General features: G+C 45.1%; 1 protein-coding gene across 2 annotated transcripts in view; it reads right to left on the bottom strand.

The window, feature by feature from the left end:
• The window catches only part of DOK4 (docking protein 4), an 86,199-nt gene that overhangs the window by 12,973 nt on the left and 51,657 nt on the right, over positions 1-21,569 (bottom strand). Inside the window, exons 3-7 of one of the 2 annotated variants that reach the window (XM_087971752.1) lie at positions 10,779-10,886; positions 8,008-8,122; positions 7,758-7,877; positions 4,288-4,477; positions 126-267 (exon numbers count right to left, since the gene is read on the bottom strand). In XM_087971752.1, the coding sequence (XP_087827878.1) occupies positions 126-267; positions 4,288-4,477; positions 7,758-7,877; positions 8,008-8,122; positions 10,779-10,886 (675 nt within the window). The remainder of the gene's footprint in view (positions 1-125; positions 268-4,287; positions 4,478-7,757; positions 7,878-8,007; positions 8,123-10,778; positions 10,887-21,569) is intronic. The other variant, XM_026680132.2, reaches the window with a different exon arrangement.

The raw sequence follows: 21,569 nt of genomic DNA, 5'->3' as shown, positions 1-21,569 counted from the left end.
TCAAGAAACTGATCTAAACATCATTAATTGATCCCAAGGTGTTTTTGGAAGATGCCCAACAAACAGATGGCTCAGAAGCCCAAAAATATCAGCCTTCCCCTCCACCGGCAGGAATGGACACTCACTCTCACGTTCTTCTCCATCTCCATCAGGACGCGCTTGTGCTGCTCGGCAATGGCTAAGGTGGCGCTGTGCACTCTCTGATAGATCTCTTCGCCCTCCTGGGTCTGGAAGGTGTACAGCCCTTCCCCTGCATCACACATCCTGCTAAGCAACAAGAAATATCCAGAGGTCAAGACGGAGATTGCAGCAAAAGGGGCCCGTTCTTCTCCCTCTGGAGACATGGACTCATGTGCAGCTTGTCAGGGTATATTCATGAACTGGAACAGAGCATGGTAACAAGGTCAGCCAATGAATAGGCATAGCAACTAAATCAGCCAATGAGGACAGTTTAGAAACTGAAACTAGAAGTAGCCTAGGCGTAGCTCTATATTAAGCTCTGCAGCTCTGTTAGATCTTAGACTTTCTACTATTGACCTCACCCCTTTCCTAAGAGGTCTGTAGGGGGCGTGCATAAGCGCACCAACGTGCCTACCGTCCCTGTCCTATTGTTTCTTTTATTTTCTTTTATTTTTTTTATATGTATCCATGTATTCATAACTATGTTTTTACTTATTTTTTTATTTTATTTTTTATTTGTCAATTGCTTACAAGATAATAGGCATAAGTAAAAACATAGTTATGAATACATGGATACATATAAGAAATCTATAAGTTCTGACGATCAGCTGAATGAAGAAAGAAGAGAAAAGTGCAGGATCCTCTTAGCTGATTGGCTGATTGGTGATTTTGGTGATTCCCACCACCGTGGTGGACCTCAACTCCCAGAATTGCTGGCTGGGGAATTCTGGATGTTGAATCCCGCATAGTTTAAAGCTCCCAAGTTTGAGATACTCAAGAAACTGATCTAACATCATTAATTGGTCCCAAGGTGTGATAAATAGATAGATAGATAGATAGATAGGTAGGTAGGTAGGTAGATAGAGATATAGACAGATAAGAAACGGAGAGAGACAGAGAGAGATGGATGGATGGATAGATAAGAGGATAGATAGATAGATAGATAGATAGATAGATAGATAGATAGATAGATAGATAGATAGATAGATAGATAGATAGATAGATAGATAGATAGATAGATAGACAGACAGACAGACAGACAGACAGACAGACAGAAAGACAGACAGACAGACAGACAGAAAGTTGTAGCAATGTTTCGGCAGAATCTCATCTGCCATCATCAGGCTGTACAGTGTTCGTCTGTCCCCAAACTTGGCAACTTTAAGACTTGTGGGCTTCAACTCCCAGAATTAGAATTCTGGGAGCTGAAGTCCACAAGTCTTAAAGTTGCCATTTGGAGACCTCTGTGTTAAACAGAGCCCAGATGCATCCTTTCCAAATCTGAAACCCTCCCACAAGAGCAAAAGAGGAGAGGAATGGAACCTGCCTTTTCTTGGAGGGTTTTTCTTTTTGCCTCTGGCAGGGGTGGGTGGGGTGGGGGTGGGATTATTCCTTTGCTTTCTCTGCCAGCAAAACAGTTTTATTGTTAGAACAGAGTCCCACTGCCTCAGAGCAGGGCGTGGTGACGCTGGAAAAACCCTCTAATCATGGTATTAAAAAAGCCAGGCAGTCAGGGAAGGTCTGGAATAAAAGGGGAAGATCCTATTTCTTGCCTTTGTAGATGGTAATTACCTCCTAGGTGCAGAGAGGGGAAGTCTAAACTGGTGTTTCTTAACCTTGTAAATTTTAAGATATGGGGACCTCAACTCCCAGGTTTCAACTCCCAGAATCCTGGGAGTTGAAATCCACACATCTTAAAGTTGCCAAGGTTGAGAAATACTGGTCCAAAAACTTGCAAAAAATAATAATAATAACACGAGTGGCCTATAAAAGGAGGAAGCTGAAAGGTCCTGGAAACTGGGTTCTGGCTTCACAGGGATGAGACTGAAAGCCTTAAAAATTAAACCCAATGTTACAAAATTTCATTTAGAGACCATTCAAAATGACAACAGCACTGAAAAAAAAAAAACGGCCAGTTTTTCACACTGACTGTTGTAGTATAGCGCCATGGTCACGTGATCAAAATTCAGCCACTGGGCCATTGACTCGTATTTATGATGGTTGCAGTGTCATGGGGTCACATGATTCCCCTTGTCGACTCATAAAACATTCCTATGCCTGTTTTAGTAGTTGCCCTAAAAGAAAAGGTGGGGAGAGGAAGGAAATCTGGAAGAGCAGTGCAGCAGTTTGGAAGCAAAAGTACATTCCGCACTTATCTTACAAAGATTGTAACTAAGCTACTGAATCTTCTGCCCAGGAAAATCCTTAATTGGAGAACGTGATTGATGACATCCAGCCCGTGAATGTGCTCAATTGGAGAATCCGGTTTATGAGACACCCAGGGGGGAGGGGGGAAACAGGGTCACAGGGGACTGTAAATTACGTATGCCAGAGTTGGCTTCACAGAGGGCAGTGCCAGTATGTTGCCTCTAATAAATCCTTTGAAGTTGGTTGAAGTTTGGCTCAAGAATCACGATTTCATTAGGGCGATTGCTGGAATCCTGACACACCTTTTATGACTTGACAATCAAATCTATGGGGAAGCTGGATTCACTTAACAACGGTTTGACTACTTTAACAACTGCAGCGATTCACTTGACAACAATGGCAAGAAAGGTTGTAAAATGGGAGCAAAACTCACTTAACAAATGTCTCACTTAGCAACAGAAATTTTGGGCTCTGATGCAAGCTGAGGATTGCCTGTACATTCTCTCTTTTGCGTAGCGAGATGTTTTCGTATCTAACTTTTGCTCAAAGGTAGGTTGCCCGTAACCACAAGCAACCTATCCTGGCCATGGTTTCTGCTGTATCCAGGGTTCCATCCTGCCCCCAGTCCATGGATATCGGTAGAGAGCAAGGGAGAATGCAGAGGGCAAAAAATGAAATGTGCTTTACAACACACTGTGAAGAATTTGGCCTAGTGGTTAAGGCACCAGGTTAGAAGGCAAGAGACGGTGAGCTCAAGTCCACCTTAGCTATGGAAGGCAGCTTGGTGACTTTGGACCAATCAGCAGGAGACAGTGAATTCTAGTCCTGCTTTAGGAATGAAAGCTGTGTTAGGAATATAAGTCACCTAACAGGTATTTGGGTTAGAAATATATAAACCAGGATAAACATTTTAAAACTGTATCTTTAAGAAAATGCAAAACTGTAATTAGGTGTGTTTTCTCAAACGGCCATAAGATGGAGCCAGAAACCTGGGTTGTTTCAGTCTTAGTCTCAGAAGAGAGTGGGTCTGAGTGAGTATCTCTGTTTCCTTCTGTTGGAAAGTGTTGCCGTTCCTCCATTTTTCCTAATTGACTGCTATTTCTGGATTTAATGTAAGTCTGATACTGAACTGTTTTTTGACACTGGACTTTGTTATTGAATTATCCCTGGATTGAAAAACTGACTGATTTACCTGTGAATGACTTTTGGACTGCTTATCTTGAACTTTGCTTAAACTGTCTGGAAGTAAAAACCTACATTTACTGTACAGTGTATCTGTGCGCTGTATGTGTATTATTCAAACACTACTCTCAAATACGTCTCCCTGTATGCGCTCATTCTGCTAACGGGGAATTACTTCAACAAGCTGGCTAAGTGACTTTAGGCCAATCACCAGGAGACAGTGAATTCTAGTCCTGCCTTAGCCATGAAAGCTGGCTGGGTGACTTTTGGCCAATCACCAGGAGACAGTGAGTTCTAGTCTAGTCCCGCCTTAGCCAGGAAAGCTGCCTAGGTGACTTTGGACCAATCACCAGGAGGCTGTGAATTCTAGTCCCAACCTAGGCATGGGATTTTCCACAGTTCCTTTATAGCAAGGGTCTTCAAACTTGGCACGTTTCAGACTTGTGGACTTCAACTCCCAAAACTCCTGAGCTAGCATGACTGGAGGAGGAATTCTGGAAGTTGAAGTCCACAAGTCTTAAGGCTGTCAAGTTTGAAGACCCCTGGTTTATAGCCTTGTAAAATAGGCTTGAGCCACAAGAGGGATTGCTTCAAAATCATCTACAGATCTTCTGTGTAGGACTTGGAAATCCATACTTTCATACACCCTGGAAGTACTTTACTTCACCCTGCATGCCAACACCCTCAAGACGACCTGCCTTCTGGGCCAAAGGAAGAACTGCCACACAGGGGCCAATCCCCCTCCCCCATCCTCAGAGGATCCATCTGCAGACATACCGGCCAGCTTCAAAGGTGAACCGCGTGGCATCTCGTCCGTAGCGGCGCAGGGAACACAAAGGCCAGGAAACGAGCTTGATCCGGGGATTGTGCATGTCCCAGAGGTAAATGTTTTCATGGGTGATCTGCAACTTGCATTCGCCATAGATGTCCAGGTTGGGGCAGGGCAGGAGGAAGACGTTGAACCGGTCTGCAGAAGGAGAGGCAAAAATGACTCAGGACCTCCAAGGCTCCTCAATCTGTCTTCCACCCAACACTTGGCCTAGGCAACAGCGAAATCCTCCCTCCTTTCGTTTCCCAGGTTCCAAGTGTGGGGCCCAAATGAACAGAGCAGAGCAGAGCAGAGCAGAGCAGAAGGGAACGGAACGGAACAGAACAGAACAGGACAGAACAGAACAGAACAGGACAGGACAGGACAGGACAGGACAGGAATAGGAATAGGAATAGGAATAGGAATAGGAATAGGAATAGGAATAGAATAGAATAGAATAGAATAGAATAGAATAGGAATAGAATAGAAAATAGAATAGAATACAGAAGAAATAGAATAGAATAGAATAGAATAGAACAGAACAGAATAGAACAGAATAGAATAGAATAGAATAGAATAGAATAGAATTCTTTATTGGCCAAGTGTGATTAGACACACAAGGAATTTGTCTTGGTGCAAATGCTCTCAGTGTACATTAAAGATAAGGTACATTCATCAAGAGTCAAGAATCATCAGGTCCAACACTTAATAATAGTCATAGGGTACAATAAGCAATCAAATCATACTAAGAAACAGTCACACAATCAGGGAGCCCTTGCTAGACTAGACTAGACTGGACTAGACTAGACTAGACTGGACTGGACTGGACTGGACTGGACTGGGAGGAGGGGAGGGGAGGGGAGGGGAGGGGATGGGATGGAATGGAATGGAATGGAATGGAATAGAATAGAATAGAATAGAATAGAATAGAATAGAATAGAATAGGAATAGAATAGGGATGGGATATAATAAGGAATAGAATAAAAGAAAATAAAATAAAAAAGAAAATATAGAACAGAACAGAACAGAATAACAGAATTAGGAGGGACCTTGGAGGTCTTCTAGTCCAACCCACCACCTAAGCAGGAAACCCTATACCATTTCAGACAAATGGTTGTCGAATCTCTTCTTAAAAACTTCCAGTGTTGGAGCATTCACAGCTTCTGGAGGCAAGATGTTCCACCGGTTAAATTGTTCTCACTGCCAGAAAATTTCTCCTTAGTTCTAAGTTGCTTCTCTCCTTGGTTAGTTTCCATTCTTTGCTTCTTGTCCTGCCTTCAGGTGCTTTGGAGAATAGCTTGACCCCTTCGTCTTTGGGGCAGCCCCTCAAATATTGGACCAGTGCTATCATGTCACCTCTAGTCCTTTTTTTCATTGAACTAGACAAACCCAGTTCCTGCAACCGTTCTTCATATGTTTTAGCCTCCAGCCCCCTAATCATCTTTGCTGTTCTTCTCTGCACTCTTTCTAGAGCCTAAACATCTTTTTTCCCATCATGGGGACCAAACCTGGATGCAGTATTCCAGGTGTGGCCTTACCAAAGCATTATTAGTTGTGCCTTAATTTTGATCCCTTTCACTTTGTCTGGTTTTTTTGTTTTTTGTTTGTCTACAATGGAAATCTTAGTTAAGGCCCATATCTTGATTTATGCCCATGACTTGTCAATCTTCGCTGCCCAGGACAGTTTCCAAAATTCTTCTAACAACCTTTTAAAAAGCAGTTTGTAGGTTCTACTGTTTGCCTGCCCCTTTTCTCTTTTCTACTTTTTTAAACAAGTATCTTTATTATATTTCATAAACAAAAATTTAAATACAAATTATCATAAAAGGGAAAAGGGGGAAATAACAGGACAGATTTAAAAATGTCCAAAAAATACACTGAGCAAATAAACAAATGTGACTTCCAGATTTTTTTCAGTACAACAACCTCTTTCTGGTTTAAATGAACAGTTAATAGTTAAATTAACATAAAGAACTAATAGTCAACACTAAAAAAAACCCAGTAATTGTATTTCTTTTCCCAATTTTAATCTAATATATAATATGAAGTATCATTTACTACAGGGGTGGGCAAACTACGGCCCGCGGGCCACATCCGGCCCGTTGGTCTTTTTAATCCGGCCCGCCGAAGATTGGTACAGAATTAAGGTTTGATGTGAATGATTGAATGATTGCATTTATTTGATTTTGACTTGTAATGACAGGCATTTCGACACCAGGTGGCGGCCCGTCTGTCAAATTTTAAAAGTCAATGAGGCCCCCGAGCCAAAAAGTTTGCCCACCCCTGATTTACTAGCTCTATACCCGTGCTCTGCTACGAAACTATGTGGTCGGGTTTAGTTTTGGGGGAGGAAAATAAGGGGAAAAAATTCTGCCTCTGCCTACCAGCATCCATCGGTATTCATTTGGCTAGCGTCCTGTCAGCGTGTGAGAGAATTGAGGGCTGTTTGGAAAGTGAAACAATATTTGCTGTGTGAGCAAGGAGACAGCAAGGAGCCTGGGCGTGGCTTAGCTCAACTGTTCAGTACTAAATCTGGTTGCTGCTGTGAAACTGAAACTGAAACTCTTCTCCTCTGCTGGTGTTTTGCATTTGGAAGAGATTTCTTTTCAGGTGGGGAGGGGGAGTAGAACTCCTTAGCATTAGAGCGAGTTAATAATAATATAGGAAATACTAATAGCTCCGATGGTCATTTCGAAAAATCTTTTCTTACTGAGCCCCTAGAAGCCAAGAGGAACATACGTGCCAAATTGCATGTGTGTAGGCTTTACGGTTCTGGAGATTTTGTGATGATATGTGAGGGGTATTTCGCTTTTATATAGAGATAGATTTGAAAAAGTCTGACCTTAACCCTAACCCCAATATTTCTCTAATGAAATCAGATTTAATCTCCAAATTCCAAAAACAAAATCTGATTTTTCTCTTTATCTCATAAGAAGCCTAACATTGGTCTCCAAGTTACGAGCAATTTATTTGTTATTGTCTTCTACCAGAGTTGTCAATTTTCAGTCAGCTCCGTCATTTCCAAAGCCCATCCCTCCATCCCCACTCCTCTTCCTCCTTCCAAGACAGGGAGACAGAAATCTTTTAGGATGAATAACTACCCTGGGTCTTCCTGGAAGCAACACCATGGATGGCCTTCAAAAGTAGGTAGGCAGGTAAGAGAGAGGGGAGGGAAGACTGGCACCCAAGAAACTCTTAGGTGGGCAAAAGCAAACTTCACATTTCGTTTTACTTCAACCCCAATGATATTAAATGCAATGAACAGGATGGCTCCACTCCTTCTGTAACCTTCCCCTTCTAGACAGCAGGTTGAAAATTACACTTTGGTGATAAAAAAGGCCTGAAGGCTGCATTGAAAGCCAAAAAGTACACTTGGCCCCGAATCCTCGGGGCTTGATTCCCAGGTGTGGACTGGCCAAGGGAAGGACACCTGCCTTACCTGTTTGCTCACACTGAACTCCGGGCGCCAGCAGATCTGGCTCGCCGAGGCTGATGTCGTTGAGCCGGGCCCCCAGGCATTCCACGGACAGCGTTTTGTACCATTCCTCGGCTTCCAGTTCTGCCAAGGCAAACAAGCAGCATCCAGGCTCATGGTTATTCAAACGCAACCCCACCCAATCCCGTCCAGCATTGTCAGCCGTCGCTCCAAAGCCACTAGAAATTCCGCCCCTCCAGCAGCAGCCTCCTACCTGATTCACAGGTGAACGTCCGAGCTGAATCGTCCATAAATATAATTGCCACCGCTTGGCGTTTGGTCTCCTTGGGCAGCCTCGTGATACATTTCACATTGCTGATCTCTGTGACCTGGAAGAGAAACCAGATTCTGTATGAAAGCTCCTTCTTTTTTTTTTTTTTTTTGAGGTACCGTACCTTCCCTAGCATAGTCTACCACAGCCAGCCCTAACTTGGTGCCCCCCCAGATGTATTAGGACTGGCTGCCATCGTGACTTCAGATTTACAGATTAATAGAGTTGGAAGGGACCTTGTAGGTCATCTAGTCCAGCAGTCACCAACTGGTGGCCCGTGGACCACTGGTGGTCTGTGAGAAAATGTTGGTGGGCCGCAGCAAAATTATTTGCATTTTTTAATCTTGCACTCAATCAGAGGTCCTCAACCTACGGGCCCCTGGGCCAGATATGTGCAATGAACGTTTGTGTTGCTACAGAGAGCCTCCCCCTTCGGGGTCCTTTTGTGCTAGGTTGGAGGGGGGCAGAAATTCTGACATTGGGGTCTGCTTCAGCCTCCTGGGCCGGGGTTTTGGACGAAGGCTGGAGGGAAGGGCCGCTGGTGGCGAAGCGCCAGAGCGCTTGACCATATCAGCCCGCTGAGCCTCCAGGTGCCGGTACCTGGCCTTGCACTCCAAACAGGTCTTCCCTCTGCTTGGAAAGCCTCTGCTCCTAGTCCTCAGTGAGATGCTTTTGCTGAGCATCTCCTTTTTGATCAGATCCAATTTGAACCGAGCCAATTGTTTTGCCAACTCTTTCTCTCTCGTGGGGGCTGCTTAGCTCCAACAACTGCTTCCTGTTGAGGCCCTAAGGAGCCCGGGCGAGCAGGCGAGGAGTGGCTGGGAGGGGAGGGGAGAGTAGAGACCAGCAAGGCACCCCTCAACATGAGTGACATCGAGTTGGCCACATGCCCACCCAGTCACATGACCACTTAGCCACACCCACCCAGCCGGTCATCAGGCAGGTCATATTAGTGGTCTTTAAAATTATGAATTTAGTGGTCCCTGAAGTCCAAAAGGTTGGTGGCCCCTGATCTAGTCCAGTTCCAACACAAAGATAAGAATAAGCACCTGAGTTCTGCTTAGCTTCTTGGACCATTGTCCAAGGACATCCAAAAGGCATGGGTAGAAGGGATGACAGATGCAGAACGAAATAGACAGCTTTGCTGGGATAAGCCACTGGAACCAGATGTCCTCCTTTTCAGCTATTCCAGCTTTAGAATTTGAATGAGTTTGAAAACAATCAATTATTTCAGAGTTACCAGCCATGGCTCAGCTTGGAGTGAATATCTAGTTGAACTTGGATGATTTTCAAAAGCCAGGCAATGGATGGATCCACTTAATACTTGGATGGGAAATCAGGCTGGGTTCCAGAAAGCAGTGCCAATTCACTTCCTGGTATTGTGCTCTCAAAGCCACCAGCAGCAATTTTACTTTACCACTTTGTTGTTGTTGTTGTTGTTAGTTGCGAAGTCGTGTCCGACCCATTGCAACCCCATGGACAACGTTCCTCCAGGCCTTCCTGTCCTCTACCATCCTCCAGAGTCCATTTAAGCTCAGGCCGACGGCTTCAGCGACTCCATCCAGCCTCCTCCTTCTCTGCTGTCCCCTTCTTCTTCAATTGCCCTCAATTGTTCCCAGCATTAGGCTCTTCTCCAGGGAGTCCTTCCTTCTCATGGGGTGGCCAAAGTCTTTGAGTTTCCTCTTCAGGATCTGGCCTTCTCAAGAGCAGTCAGAGTTGATCTCCTCTAGGACTGACCGGTTGGATTGCCTTGCAGTCCAAGGGACTCGCAGGAATCTTTTCCAGCACCAGAGTTTTATGGCCGCCATTCTTTGGCACTCAGCCTTCTTTATGGTCCAATTTCCACAGCCGTACGTTGCAACTGGGAAATCCATAGCCCTGGCTCTCCGCCCTTTTGTTGGCAGGGAGATGCCTCTGCTTTTTGGTATGCTGTCTAGATTTGCCATAGCTTTCCTCCCAAGGAGCAAGCGTCTTTTAATTTCTTGGCTACAGTCCCCATCTGCGGTGATCTTGGAGCCCAGGAAAATAAAAGCTGCCACTACCTCAATTTCTTCCCCATCTATTTGCCAGGAATTGAGAGAGCCGGATGCCATGATCTTAGGTTTCTTAATGTTGAGTTTCAAGCCAACATTTGCACTCTCCTTCTTCACCTGCATCAAGAGGCTCTTTAGTTCCTCTTCACTTTCTGCCACGAGAGTGGTATCATCTGCGTATCTGAGGTTATTGATATTTCTCCCTTATAACCTTACCCCTTATAGGATCTCTTTTAAGTCAAATGAACCTGGTGCCAATTTGGCCAGAAGGACCCTAGGTTAGTCTGGAGACAAACCTTCAAGCTCATGGGGCAAGGACTAGGGACTTGTCTCTGTTTTCTAGGAGGCTGAGGACACCAGAAGGGAGTTTGGGTCAAAGGCAGGTGGTCAAGACAAGGGAACAAGAGCTTTGGAAGAAGCCAGAATACACTGGCAGGGAGAAGGGATATTAGGAAAGGACCACTCCTTGTAACACATAAACAAAGTTATTTTTGCCACAATGCTTCCCTTGGGCAAGTCTGTTTTTCCAGCCGGCACCGTCACATGAACCACAATGGTGCCCCAGGGAAGCATTGAATGGTAATGAGAATGTCACCGAATGAAGCAATGATGCTGAATTGGAGCAGGCAAATTGCAAATTGGCTCTGAAGAGGAGTCAAGCAAGTTGGAGAGATTGCTCACCTTTGGGCATCCTCGTAAACACACCGACTTCTCATCTGGGTATTTCTCCAACCTCTGCGGACCTTTGCTGGAAGATTTCCGAAACACCAGCCAGCAACGCCGGTAAATCTGAGTCAAAGAGAGAAAGGGGAGGGAGGAGGAGAAAGATGTGTTTATATGAGCAAGGTAAAACTCAAGAAAGCAATACCTCTCCCGCCATCTTGCAAAATTGGACATAATGACATTTATGAAATGCACCTTCAGGAATATATTTGCATTACTCACAGTCACAGGGATTCTGAAGCTGCCACAGGTTGAGTGTTCCAACGTCTTCACGTGCCCTAAATATTAAATGTGCTTTTATGCACGTGAATGCGTAGCTCCAGAGTTGAGAATCCAAAGTCATTAATTTCACAGATTATTTTTTTTTACACTTTTTTCATTTTCCAATTCACTTTCACAGAGTCTGGAGACACTGTTGCCTGGGGAATTCTGGGAAGTGAAGCCCACTCGTCTTAAAGTTGCCATGGTTGAGAAAGACTTTCTAGCAATGTAGTCACCCCAGAAATGTTGGATCACGATGCCCATCATCTGATACTCTAGCTCGGAGGAAGGAAGGCATTTCTAAATGCTAACCAATTCACTGAACTGCCCTTGGCCACCAGACTCTTGCACTCTAGTGCCCAGCCCATTATCTCATTTCAAAGTACATCCGAATAAACAGCATTGGGATCTCTAAGTCAGGGCCGAGTCTCCAAAAGCACAAAGGAACCTAAATGAGCCCTAGTGGTGCAGTGCAATACTGCAGGCGACTTCTGCTGCCTGCCTGCAGTTTGGCAGTTCAAATCTCACCAGGCTGAAGGTTGACTCAGCCTTCCATCCTTCCTAGGTCAGTAAAAGAGGACTCAGATTGTTGGGGGCAAGAGGCTGGCTCTGTAAACCACTTAGAGAGGACTGTTCAAACACTGTGAAGCAGTATATAAGTCTAAGTGCAAAGGAAGGGAGAGAGGGAAGGAAGGAGGGAGGAAAGATGGACCCTAGTGGCCCAGTGGTTAGAATGCAGCACTGCAGGCTAATTCTGCTGACCGCCAGCAGTTCGATCCTGACCTGCTCAAGGTTGACTCAGCCTTCCATCCTTCCAAGGCGGGTAAAATGAGGACCCAGGTTGTTGGGGGCAATGTGTTGACTCTGTAAACTGCTTAGAGAGGGCTGCAAAACACTGGGAAGCGGTATATAAGCCTAAGTGGTATTGCTTCTGCTAAAGGATGGCACAGATGAGGCCAGATATGCACTTCATGGCATCAACTTCCAATCAATGGAACTTACATACTTGCATCAAATATCATTATCCAACTGATGCAAATTGCCCGTTGCAATAACCTCATGATGAGTTTGGCCAGACTTAGAAATCCCAATGCTATTTATTTTGATATAGCATGAAATGAGATAGTAGACTAGTCATTAGAGGACAAGAGACTGGCTACCCGAGGATGTCAATGGCTCCATGGTTAATATTTAGAAATGCCTCCCTCCAAGCTAGAGTATCAGATGATGGACACTTAAGGTTGTGTCAGGCGCAAAAGACCAGGTCCACACTATAAGGCCCAATTAAACTGATTTATTGCTAAAAGTCTATGCACAAACAAGAATCTCCTCAACTAACGATTAGCATCTACTTGGAATTAGATGAGGGTCAACAGCACTAAAGGAAGTTTGGACATACTACGCTTGTGGCTACATAGGGATTGTAGGCTGGTCCCTCTTTTAACACTGATCCCAGATTCTGCCACTCCTCCTCCTATAGGTTGATACACAGGATGGATTATATGCAGGCCAATGGTATGAGTCATGTAGCTCAGAAGTTCTACATCTCAGAAAGGATATTTTCTGGAGGCAGAGAGTTAGGTGCACCAGGAAATGGCCCCTGCCATTCCGATATCCCTCTTTTCTCCCCACCTAACTGAATGGTATGGTGGACTGGAGCTCATTACATTTCTCACGATAACAGAATACAAGATAAAATGAATCAGCAAAAAGGTGACCTTTATGGAAAACTACTAGATAGAGAAGCAGCAAAATGATGCCTGTCTAAAGATACACACACACACACACAACTTGAAGGTTATTATTTGAGGTTGAAGGTTACAACTTGTAACCGTTAACAATTACAGATTGTGAACAGCAAGAACAACAATAATAACGCCTATATACTCAGAAGTTACCTTAACAGCTCTTAGGTCCTTGGTTAGGATTTGAACTGTTAAGCTTTTACTAGTCCCAGACTGTGAATCAAATTGAAGATTAAATCTTAAACAATAACAATAATAACCATGAAGAAAAACAGCTAGGAAAAATAAGGAAATAATGTGGCTTGCAAATGGAAGTTGGGTGATTGTGGAGGAAGAAATCAATGATTGTACCAATAGTAATAGGAAGCCCTGGAGCAATTCCCAAAGTGTTGCCAAGATAGATGGAAATTTTGAACTTATTAGAATATTCTGAGGTTGCAAAAAAACACTCTGCTCAGAACCGCCTATATATTTAGACGGCTCTTAGGTCCTTGGTTAGGACTTGAACTGATACGTTTTTACCAGTCTGAGATTGTGAATCGAACTGAAAATTAACCCAATAACAACAACAGTAACAACCATCACAAATTCCAACTGCACGCTACAGGCAGAATCTCCAGTGAACCAGTCAACCCCTGACAAAGAAGAAACAGTAGAGTCCTGGGCCCAGCTATGCAACAGCCCAAAGAAATACACCAAGACTGCAGCTTGGATAAAGGCGATGGATGAGAATAAAAAATAACTTGAACGGAAAGAACTTGTGGTTAACATCAGAAAAGGTGGCGAAAAGGGCATGGAAGGCCAAAATCTATGCCTGGTAAAATGGATTGCATGGTTTTTGGTTGGAACACCTGATTGGTCTTGCACCTCCTCATTGGCTGTGAGATTAACAACATACAGCAAGGGGGGTGAAATTGAAGATCAATTAACATCTGGCAAAACATACCTGATAATGAAAGATCGAACAAAATGAACCTCGCTGGAGGTTTTCAAGAAAAGATGGGACATCCATTTGTCTGGGATGGTATAAGGACTCCTTCCTTGGGCAGAGGGTTGGATTAGAAGATCTCTAAGAAAGTGCAAGTCAATTAACTTGCTTACCAACAACTTTCAAATTGCAACATGACCTGGCTAAGATGCAGTGCAACGGCTTCTAGTTGAAAATAAGCTCTTTCCACTTGAGCAGAAAGGAAACCTTGCAAATAGCAGAGGAACAAAAGATCAGCTCCTGGTTGACAAGACAGTTTTGAAAAACTGCAAGAGAAGGAAAGAAGGAAGACCAACTTAAACGTAGCTTGGATTGATTACAAGGAGGCATTCCATTCCTGCCACATGGTTGGATAATCAAGTGCCTAGAAGTAACAGGAGTCAGTAGAAACATCAGAAGCTTTGGGCAAAGATTAATGGTGCAGTAGAAGACATGGTTGCTGGTGAATGGTGATAGATTAAGGGAAGTTAATATCAAGAGAGGAATCTTTCAAGGAGACTCGCTCTATTGCTACTGTTTGTCATTGCACTGAATCCTCTGTCAACAATACTGAGCAAGTCAGGCCATGGCTATCAAATACAAAACTACCCCCTCCTTTACATGGATAATCTGAAGGTATATGGAAAAACAGCACCTGAAATAGAACTATTGCTCAATGCACTCGATAGATAGATAGATAGATAGATAGATAGATAGATAGATAGATAGAGATAGATAGATAGATAGATAGATAGATAGAGAGAGAGAGAGAGAGAGAGAGGTAAAGGTTCCCCTCGCACATCTGTGCTAGTCATTTCCGGCTCTAAGGGGCGGTGCTCATCTCCGTTACAAAGCCGAAGAGCCAGCGCTGTCCAAAGACGTCTCCGTGGTCATGTGGCCAGCAGGACTAAACGCCGAAGGCACATGGAATGCTGTTACCTTCTCACCAAAGGAAGGTATATTTTACTTGCATTTTCACGTGCTTTCAAACTGCTAGGTTGGCAGAAGATGGACCAAGTAATGGGAGCTTACTCCGTTACGTGGTGCTAAGGATTCGAACTGCTGAACTGCCAACCTTTCTGATCGACAAGCTCAGCGTCTTAGCCGCTGAGCCACTACAGACAGACAGACAGACAGACAGACAGACAGACAGATAGATAGATAGATAGACAGACTGTAGATATAGATATCTTGGATGGATGGACGGACGGACGGACAGACAGACAGACAGATAGAAAGAAAGAAAGAAAAAAAGAAATAGAAATGATATATAGATAGATATAGATATCTTGGTTGGATGGATGGATGCATAGATAGATAGATAGATAGATAGATAGATAGATAGATAGATAGATAGATAGATAGATAGATAGATAGATAGATAGATAGATAGATAGATATGGATGGATGGATGGATGGATGGATAGATAGATAGATAGATAGATAGATAGATAGATAGATAGATAGATAGATAGATAGATAGATAGATAGATAGATAGATATGGGTGGATGGATGGATGGACAGACAACAGATAGATAGATGATAGATAGATAGATAGATAGATAGATAGATAGATAGATAGATAGATAGATAGATAGATAGATAGATAGATAGAGCGAGCATTGAGCAGTGATTCTATTTCAGATGGTATATTTTCCATATGTGTGTGCATGTGCTCGCACACATGCAAGATATTGCAATGGAGTTTGGATTGGACAAAGAAGCCATCCTCACCCACAACAAGGAGAAAATAAGTGAAAATTAAAGGAATCAGATACCCTATAGAAATAACACCAAAAGTCTGAAGATCACTACAAATACCCAGTTTGAAGGGCCTCCTTCAAGCTGACAACATCTACAGTAGCATACTGAAGTCCAGAAGGAAGTTAATAGTAAATGCATCAGAAGAGTGAAGAAGATCTTAAAGTCCCAACTCAGGAACAGAGAAACTATCAAGGCAATTAAAACCTGGGCAATTCCAAACATTAGATACACAGCTGGAACAGTGGGTTGGACTCAGGTAGAACTAAAGGCCCTGAATAGGAAGATCAGAAAAGTAATGACAGTGAATCATATCCTTCATCCTCGCAGTGACATCCTCATGGTGACTCTACCTACCAAGGAAAATAAGTGGGGGTGGAATGTTTGCAAGTACACTAGACTGTTGAAGAAGAAAGACAGGGCATTGAAGAATATCTGAAGGACAGTGAAGAAGAAGATGCATTGAAGGTAATGAAGGTTTACTGAGTACTAGAGAGACCAAAATGGCCTGCAAGAAAGATCAAATGAGGAATAGAAAAGACACATGGAAAGGCAAACTATACAGCGTCAATACATTAAAAACAAACAACCAGTCAAAGCAGATAATAACATGGCCTGGCTAACAGCGGGGGAATTGAGGAAAGAAACAGAAGGACTAATTCTGGTTGCAAAAGACTAAGAACAAAGTCTTAAGAACAAACACAACAAAACTAGAATGGAGAAAATAGCAACAGACACAAAATGCCACCTCTGCAAAGAACCTGTCACCTAGATTTAGTTTACTTTATTGTCATTGCACCTCGTACAACAAAATCAAACACCATCTTCAGTGCACATCATGACCATTAAAACAAACACAAACACACATCCTTCACATTCTATGCATTGAATTGAAAACCCGATATTGCATTCATATTGCACTATATACAGTAGAATTCAACAGAGCTCCTGCCCTGGGATAGAAGCTGTTTTTCAGCCTATTTGTCCTTGTTTTTATTGTCCTGTACCGTCTGCCAGATGGTAATAGTTCAAAAAAAGGGGTGCCCAAGATGAGATGGATCTTTGAGGATGTTTTGAACTTTCTTAAGGCAGCGGAAGCTCTAAAGCTCTTCCAAAGAGGGGAGAGGGCAACCAATGATCCTCTGGGCAATGACATTAACCCTCTGGAGTGCTGTCCTATCTGCCCCTGTGCAATTGGCAAACCATACAGAGGTGCAGTAAGTTAAGATACTCTCTATGGTGCAGCGGTAGAAGGTCACCAGCAGTTTTTCATTCAGTTGTTTTCTGAGAAGTCTCAGGTTGTATAATCTCTGCTGGGCCCTTTCGACCAGGGCTGCAATGTGGGCACCCCAAGTCAGGTCCTCTTTTAGGGTAACACCCAGAAACTTAAAACTGGCCACCTGCTCCACTCCGTCTCCCTTGATAAGCAAGGGCTGGAGGTCTGATCTATTCCTTCTCTAGTCCACTATCAGCTCCTTGGTCTTATTGGTGTTGAGGACCAAGTTGCTGGTTGCTAGCTAGTTGCTGCAAGATGTTTTTGCAAATCAGAAGGTCGCAACAGGGGGGTCACATGACCCCAGGACACTGCAACCATCATAAATATGAACCAGTTGCCAAGCGTCTGAATTTTGATCACATGGCCATTGAGGATGCTGCGACGGTCATTTCGTAAGTCACTTTTTTCAATGCCGTTGTAACTTAGGTGAACTGTTGTAAGTCGAGGTCTACCTGTAGTCCAGAATAGGTGAAGGACATCAAGTTCCACAGCAGGAGTGGGCAACTTTTTGATAGTGAAGAACCACCCTAGGGGGTACGAGCACATCACACATGAGGATGGGTTGTGTGACTTTAAAAAAAAAAAATGCATAGGCCTGTTTGACTTCAGTAGAGGGCAATATCTCTCCAACCTTGGGTGGTCTCAGAAGGTAAGCAGAGTTTGGACCTGGGTTAGTATTTGAAAGAGAGATTCCCAGAAAATCCCTGAATGAATGCTGCACCTAATTTGGCCACCTCATGAGAAGGAAGGACTCGCTAGAGAATAAAAGCCTAATGCTGGGAACGACTGAGGGTAAAAGAAGAAGAAGAAGGGGACGTCAGAGAATGAGGTGTCTGGATGGATGGAGTCACTGGAGCAGTCGGCATGAGCTTAAATGGACTCCTGGGGATGGTAGAGGACAGGAAAGCTTGGAGGCAGTGGTGGGATTCAGCCAGTTCACACCACTTCGGGAGAACCGGTTGCTAACTTTCTGAGCAGTTTGGCCAACTGGTTGTTGGAAGAAATCATTAGGGCAGAGAACTGGTTGTTAAATTATTTGAATCCCACCACTGCCTGGAGGAACGTTGTCCATGGGGTCACGATGGGTCGGACATGACTTTGCAACTAACAACAACAATGCTCCATCAGATAAAGGTTACGGTGTGCCACAACTGTATCTCTCCCAAGAAAACCATTGGGATGCATCCATTAAGTCACCAGATCAATTCAGATGAAACATAGTTTACCGTTCGGTTAACAGTATAAGGCGTGCACTTGTTGCTCACCTCAAAATGTTGGGAAATGGTGCCAGGGTAATCTCCGCTCTACCGTTACAATTTCTCCTCGTGGTTGTCCTAAGTTCACCCTTTGTGGATTCTTCGTTTGCTTTTAAGGATGTTGCATTGATACCTTTGTCCTCAGTGATGGGATTCCAATTTTTCTTACTACCGGTTCTGTGGGCGTGGCTTGGTGGGCGTGGCTTGGTGGGCATGGCAGGGGAAGGATACTGCAAAAGCCCCAATCCCTCCCCACCGCACTAACCTGCTTTCCAGCTCCGTTCTCCTGTGCAGGGCACGAAAGGAGACCCAGCCGATCAGTTGGGACTCAATGGGAGGCAGAGACTAGAGGGGGGCGGGGGCAGTCAGAGGTGGGATTGGCCGGTTCCCCAAACTACTCAAAATTTCCGCTCCCAGTTCTCCAAACTGCTCAGAACTTGCTGAAGACCACCTTCTGCTTGTCCTTCTCTAGGAGCTGATGGACACCTTTATGGGAAGGGTGTCTCCTAATTTTGTTCTCCAGCAGCATCTTGGTGAGAAAGCACGGCTGTCCCCAATCCCCCCAGCACTCTCTCTGTTTGAATTGGGGATTTGAGTGAAGACCCCTGTGGCCCAGATCCAACATCAACCACAGCGCAGATGCTGCCTGAAACATGTAGCCCGCCTTTGTTTTCCTTCATTCGTAGAGAATTGATCCACCACAGAAGGCAATTGTGGCATTTTCCTTGGAGCGCAGCAGAAGGAATCTCCTGACTGACAGCGTCCTGGGAGCATAATTGGGATTTGGAGAGACCCCCAAAGGGCATGAAACAAATACCGAGCGGCTGCGTCAGCAGGTTACAGATTAATCAGGATTGAGCCTTTGTTTTCTACCTCCAAAGCCAACCCTTTTACCCAGCTGGTGGCAGGCCCTTGGCAGAGGAATGCCAAAGTTGTCTTGGGTGGGCTCAACCATCCACTCAAGTTTTTGGCCAACTGTCAACCAGAAGGATGCTGTTATCCATTCAGTCGTGTCTGACTCTTGCCAATTCTCTGATCTTGCACTGCTTCTTTGAGTTTTTCTACACCAGAGGTCTCCAACCGTGGCAACTTTAAGACCAACTTTAATTGGAATTCTGGTAGTTGAAGTCCAGAAGTCTTAAAGTTGCCATGTTTGGAGACCTCTGTTTTAAACAGAGCCCAGATTTGTCCTTTCGAAATCTGTGGATGCTTCATACCAGCTAGAGATTTCGAAGAAGAGATTGGTCAGCCATTTGTCTGGAATGGTTTAAGGCATAGGTCTCCAAACTTGGCAAGTTTAAGACTTGTGGACTTCAACTCCCAGAATTCCTGAGCTAACATGACTGGAGGAGGCATTCTGGGAGTTGAAGTTCACAAGTCTTAAAGTTGCCAAGTTTGGGGACCCCTGTTCTACAGTGTCTGCTTTGATAGTGTCCAAGCCATTGTGTTCTTTGGTGGCCTGGTTTCCTTATACCACTAATTCTTCCAAGCACAACTGCTTTCTCCAAACCAGTGGTGGGATTCAATTTTTTTTACTACCAGTTCTGTGGGTGTGGCTGGAGAAGGATACTGTAAAACAGGGCTGTCCAACCTTGGCCCCTTGAAGCCTGGCGGACTTCAACTCCCAGAATTCCCCAGCCAGCAAAGCTGGCTGGGGAATTCTGGGAGTGGAAGTCCGCCAGGCTTCAAGGGGCCAAGGTTGGACAGCCCTGCTGTAAAATCTCCAATCAGAGGTGGCATTGGCTGGTTCTCCGAACTACTCAAAATTTCCACTACCGGTTCTCCAGAACTGGTCAGACCCTGCTGAATACCCACCTCTGGGCCAAACTGAGTGAGATACAGCGTTGTGATTTTTTTTACCCAACCAGAAACCTGCCACCAACCTCCATTATGTTGACTTCTCTTTTTTCCTAGACTTGTGATGGTGAACCTATGGCATGTGTTCCACAGGTGGCACGCAGAGCCATTTGTCTGGGCATGCAAGCCCCAGCTAAACGTACCTGCACTGTGCATGCGTGCTCCTCCTAGCTGATTTTCGGCCTGTTTGAGGCCGTTTTCACTCTCCCGGAGGCACGAGGAAGCCTCTGCCGCCTCGGGAGGCTGAAAAACGGGCCTTCCGGAAATACTTCCACCTCCCGAGGCGGCAGAGGCTTTCTTTGAGCCTCTGGGAGGGCGAAAACGGCCTCCCCTAGGCTCCAGAGGCCCTCCGGAGGCTGAAAACGGGCAATTCTGGTCTTTCTGGAAGGCCTGTTTTTCGGCCTGCCAGGGCTGCAGAGGCTTCCCTCGAGCCTCTGGGAAGGCGAAAACGGCCTCAAATGGGCTGAAAATCAGCTAGGAGGCCTGCACATGTGCAGGGCAGGTAAGGAGGTTCGCCATCACTGTCCTAGACCCACTTGGGCTGCACGGATGCTGAAGCTTTCCATTCGCAGATCGCCTTGAGTCTGTTTTATTCATAGGATGCTCAGCCCATTAACGAAAGAAAGCAATTAGCGTACTGCAGAAGTGGAGGTTGCCAAGCTTCAGGGCACGTGGGGACTGCAGCTTCAAGATTTTCACCTGCTTGGGGTTTCCAGAAGAAAAGTCAAAATTGCAAATCCAGGCTGCGTTCAGAAAGCCACCTGATCCCCACATCGTAGGTAGTCCTCGACTTACAACAGTTCATTTAGGGACCATTCAAAATGACACTGAAAAAAAGTGACTTTCCAGCGTTCCAACTGTTGCAGCATCCCCATGATCACGCGATCAAAATCCAGCCGCTTGGCAATCGGTTCATACTTACGACCGTTGCTGTGTCCCAGGATCCCATGATCCCAGGACTGACAAGCCAAGTCAACGGGGAAGCCAGATTCCCTTAACAACCGGGTTACTAGCTTCTCAACTGCAACGATTCACTTAACAACTGTGGCCAGAAAGGTCGTAAAACGGGGAAAAACTCCCTTCACAAATGTCTCCCTTAACAACCGAAATGTCGGGCTCCATTGTGGTGGTACGTTGAGGACTAGCTGCAGTCAGAAGGCAGCAACATTGAACCACTAGGCTTACATTGGATTTCTCCATCCTGACGTCCCCAGATCAGGGGTGGGATTCTACCAGTTCGGACCGGTTCGGGCAAACTGGATGTTAAGTTTTCATCTGGTTCGCCGAACCGGTATTTCAACCAATCGGCTGGCCCCGCCCACCCTGCCCCTCCCCTCCCAGGAATCTGCACACAATGCAGGTAAGTGCAGGGTCCGCATGGAGTTTCTGGGAGGGGAGAAAATGGGCCTTCTGGAAGTCTGGCTTCCGGAGGGCCTCCAGAGCCCGGGGGAGGCCGTTTTTGCCCCCCTAGAAGCCCAGGGGAAGCCTATGGACCCCGGGGAAAACGAACAATGGCCCTCCCGGAAGTTCCAGTAGGCCACACCCACCATAACCACACCCAGCCAGCAACCAGGCAGCGAACCAGTTGCTGGGATTTTTGAATCCCACCCCTGCCCCAAATGCAT

Source organism: Notechis scutatus, chromosome 9, assembly GCF_049901735.1.
Source record: "Notechis scutatus isolate UNSWTSFEM ecotype Mainland chromosome 9, rNotScu1.2, whole genome shotgun sequence".
In the NCBI taxonomy this organism is placed as follows: domain Eukaryota; kingdom Metazoa; phylum Chordata; class Lepidosauria; order Squamata; family Elapidae; genus Notechis; species Notechis scutatus.
Note: the sequence above shows the minus strand (reverse complement) of the source record. Positions and strands in the feature narration are given on the sequence as shown.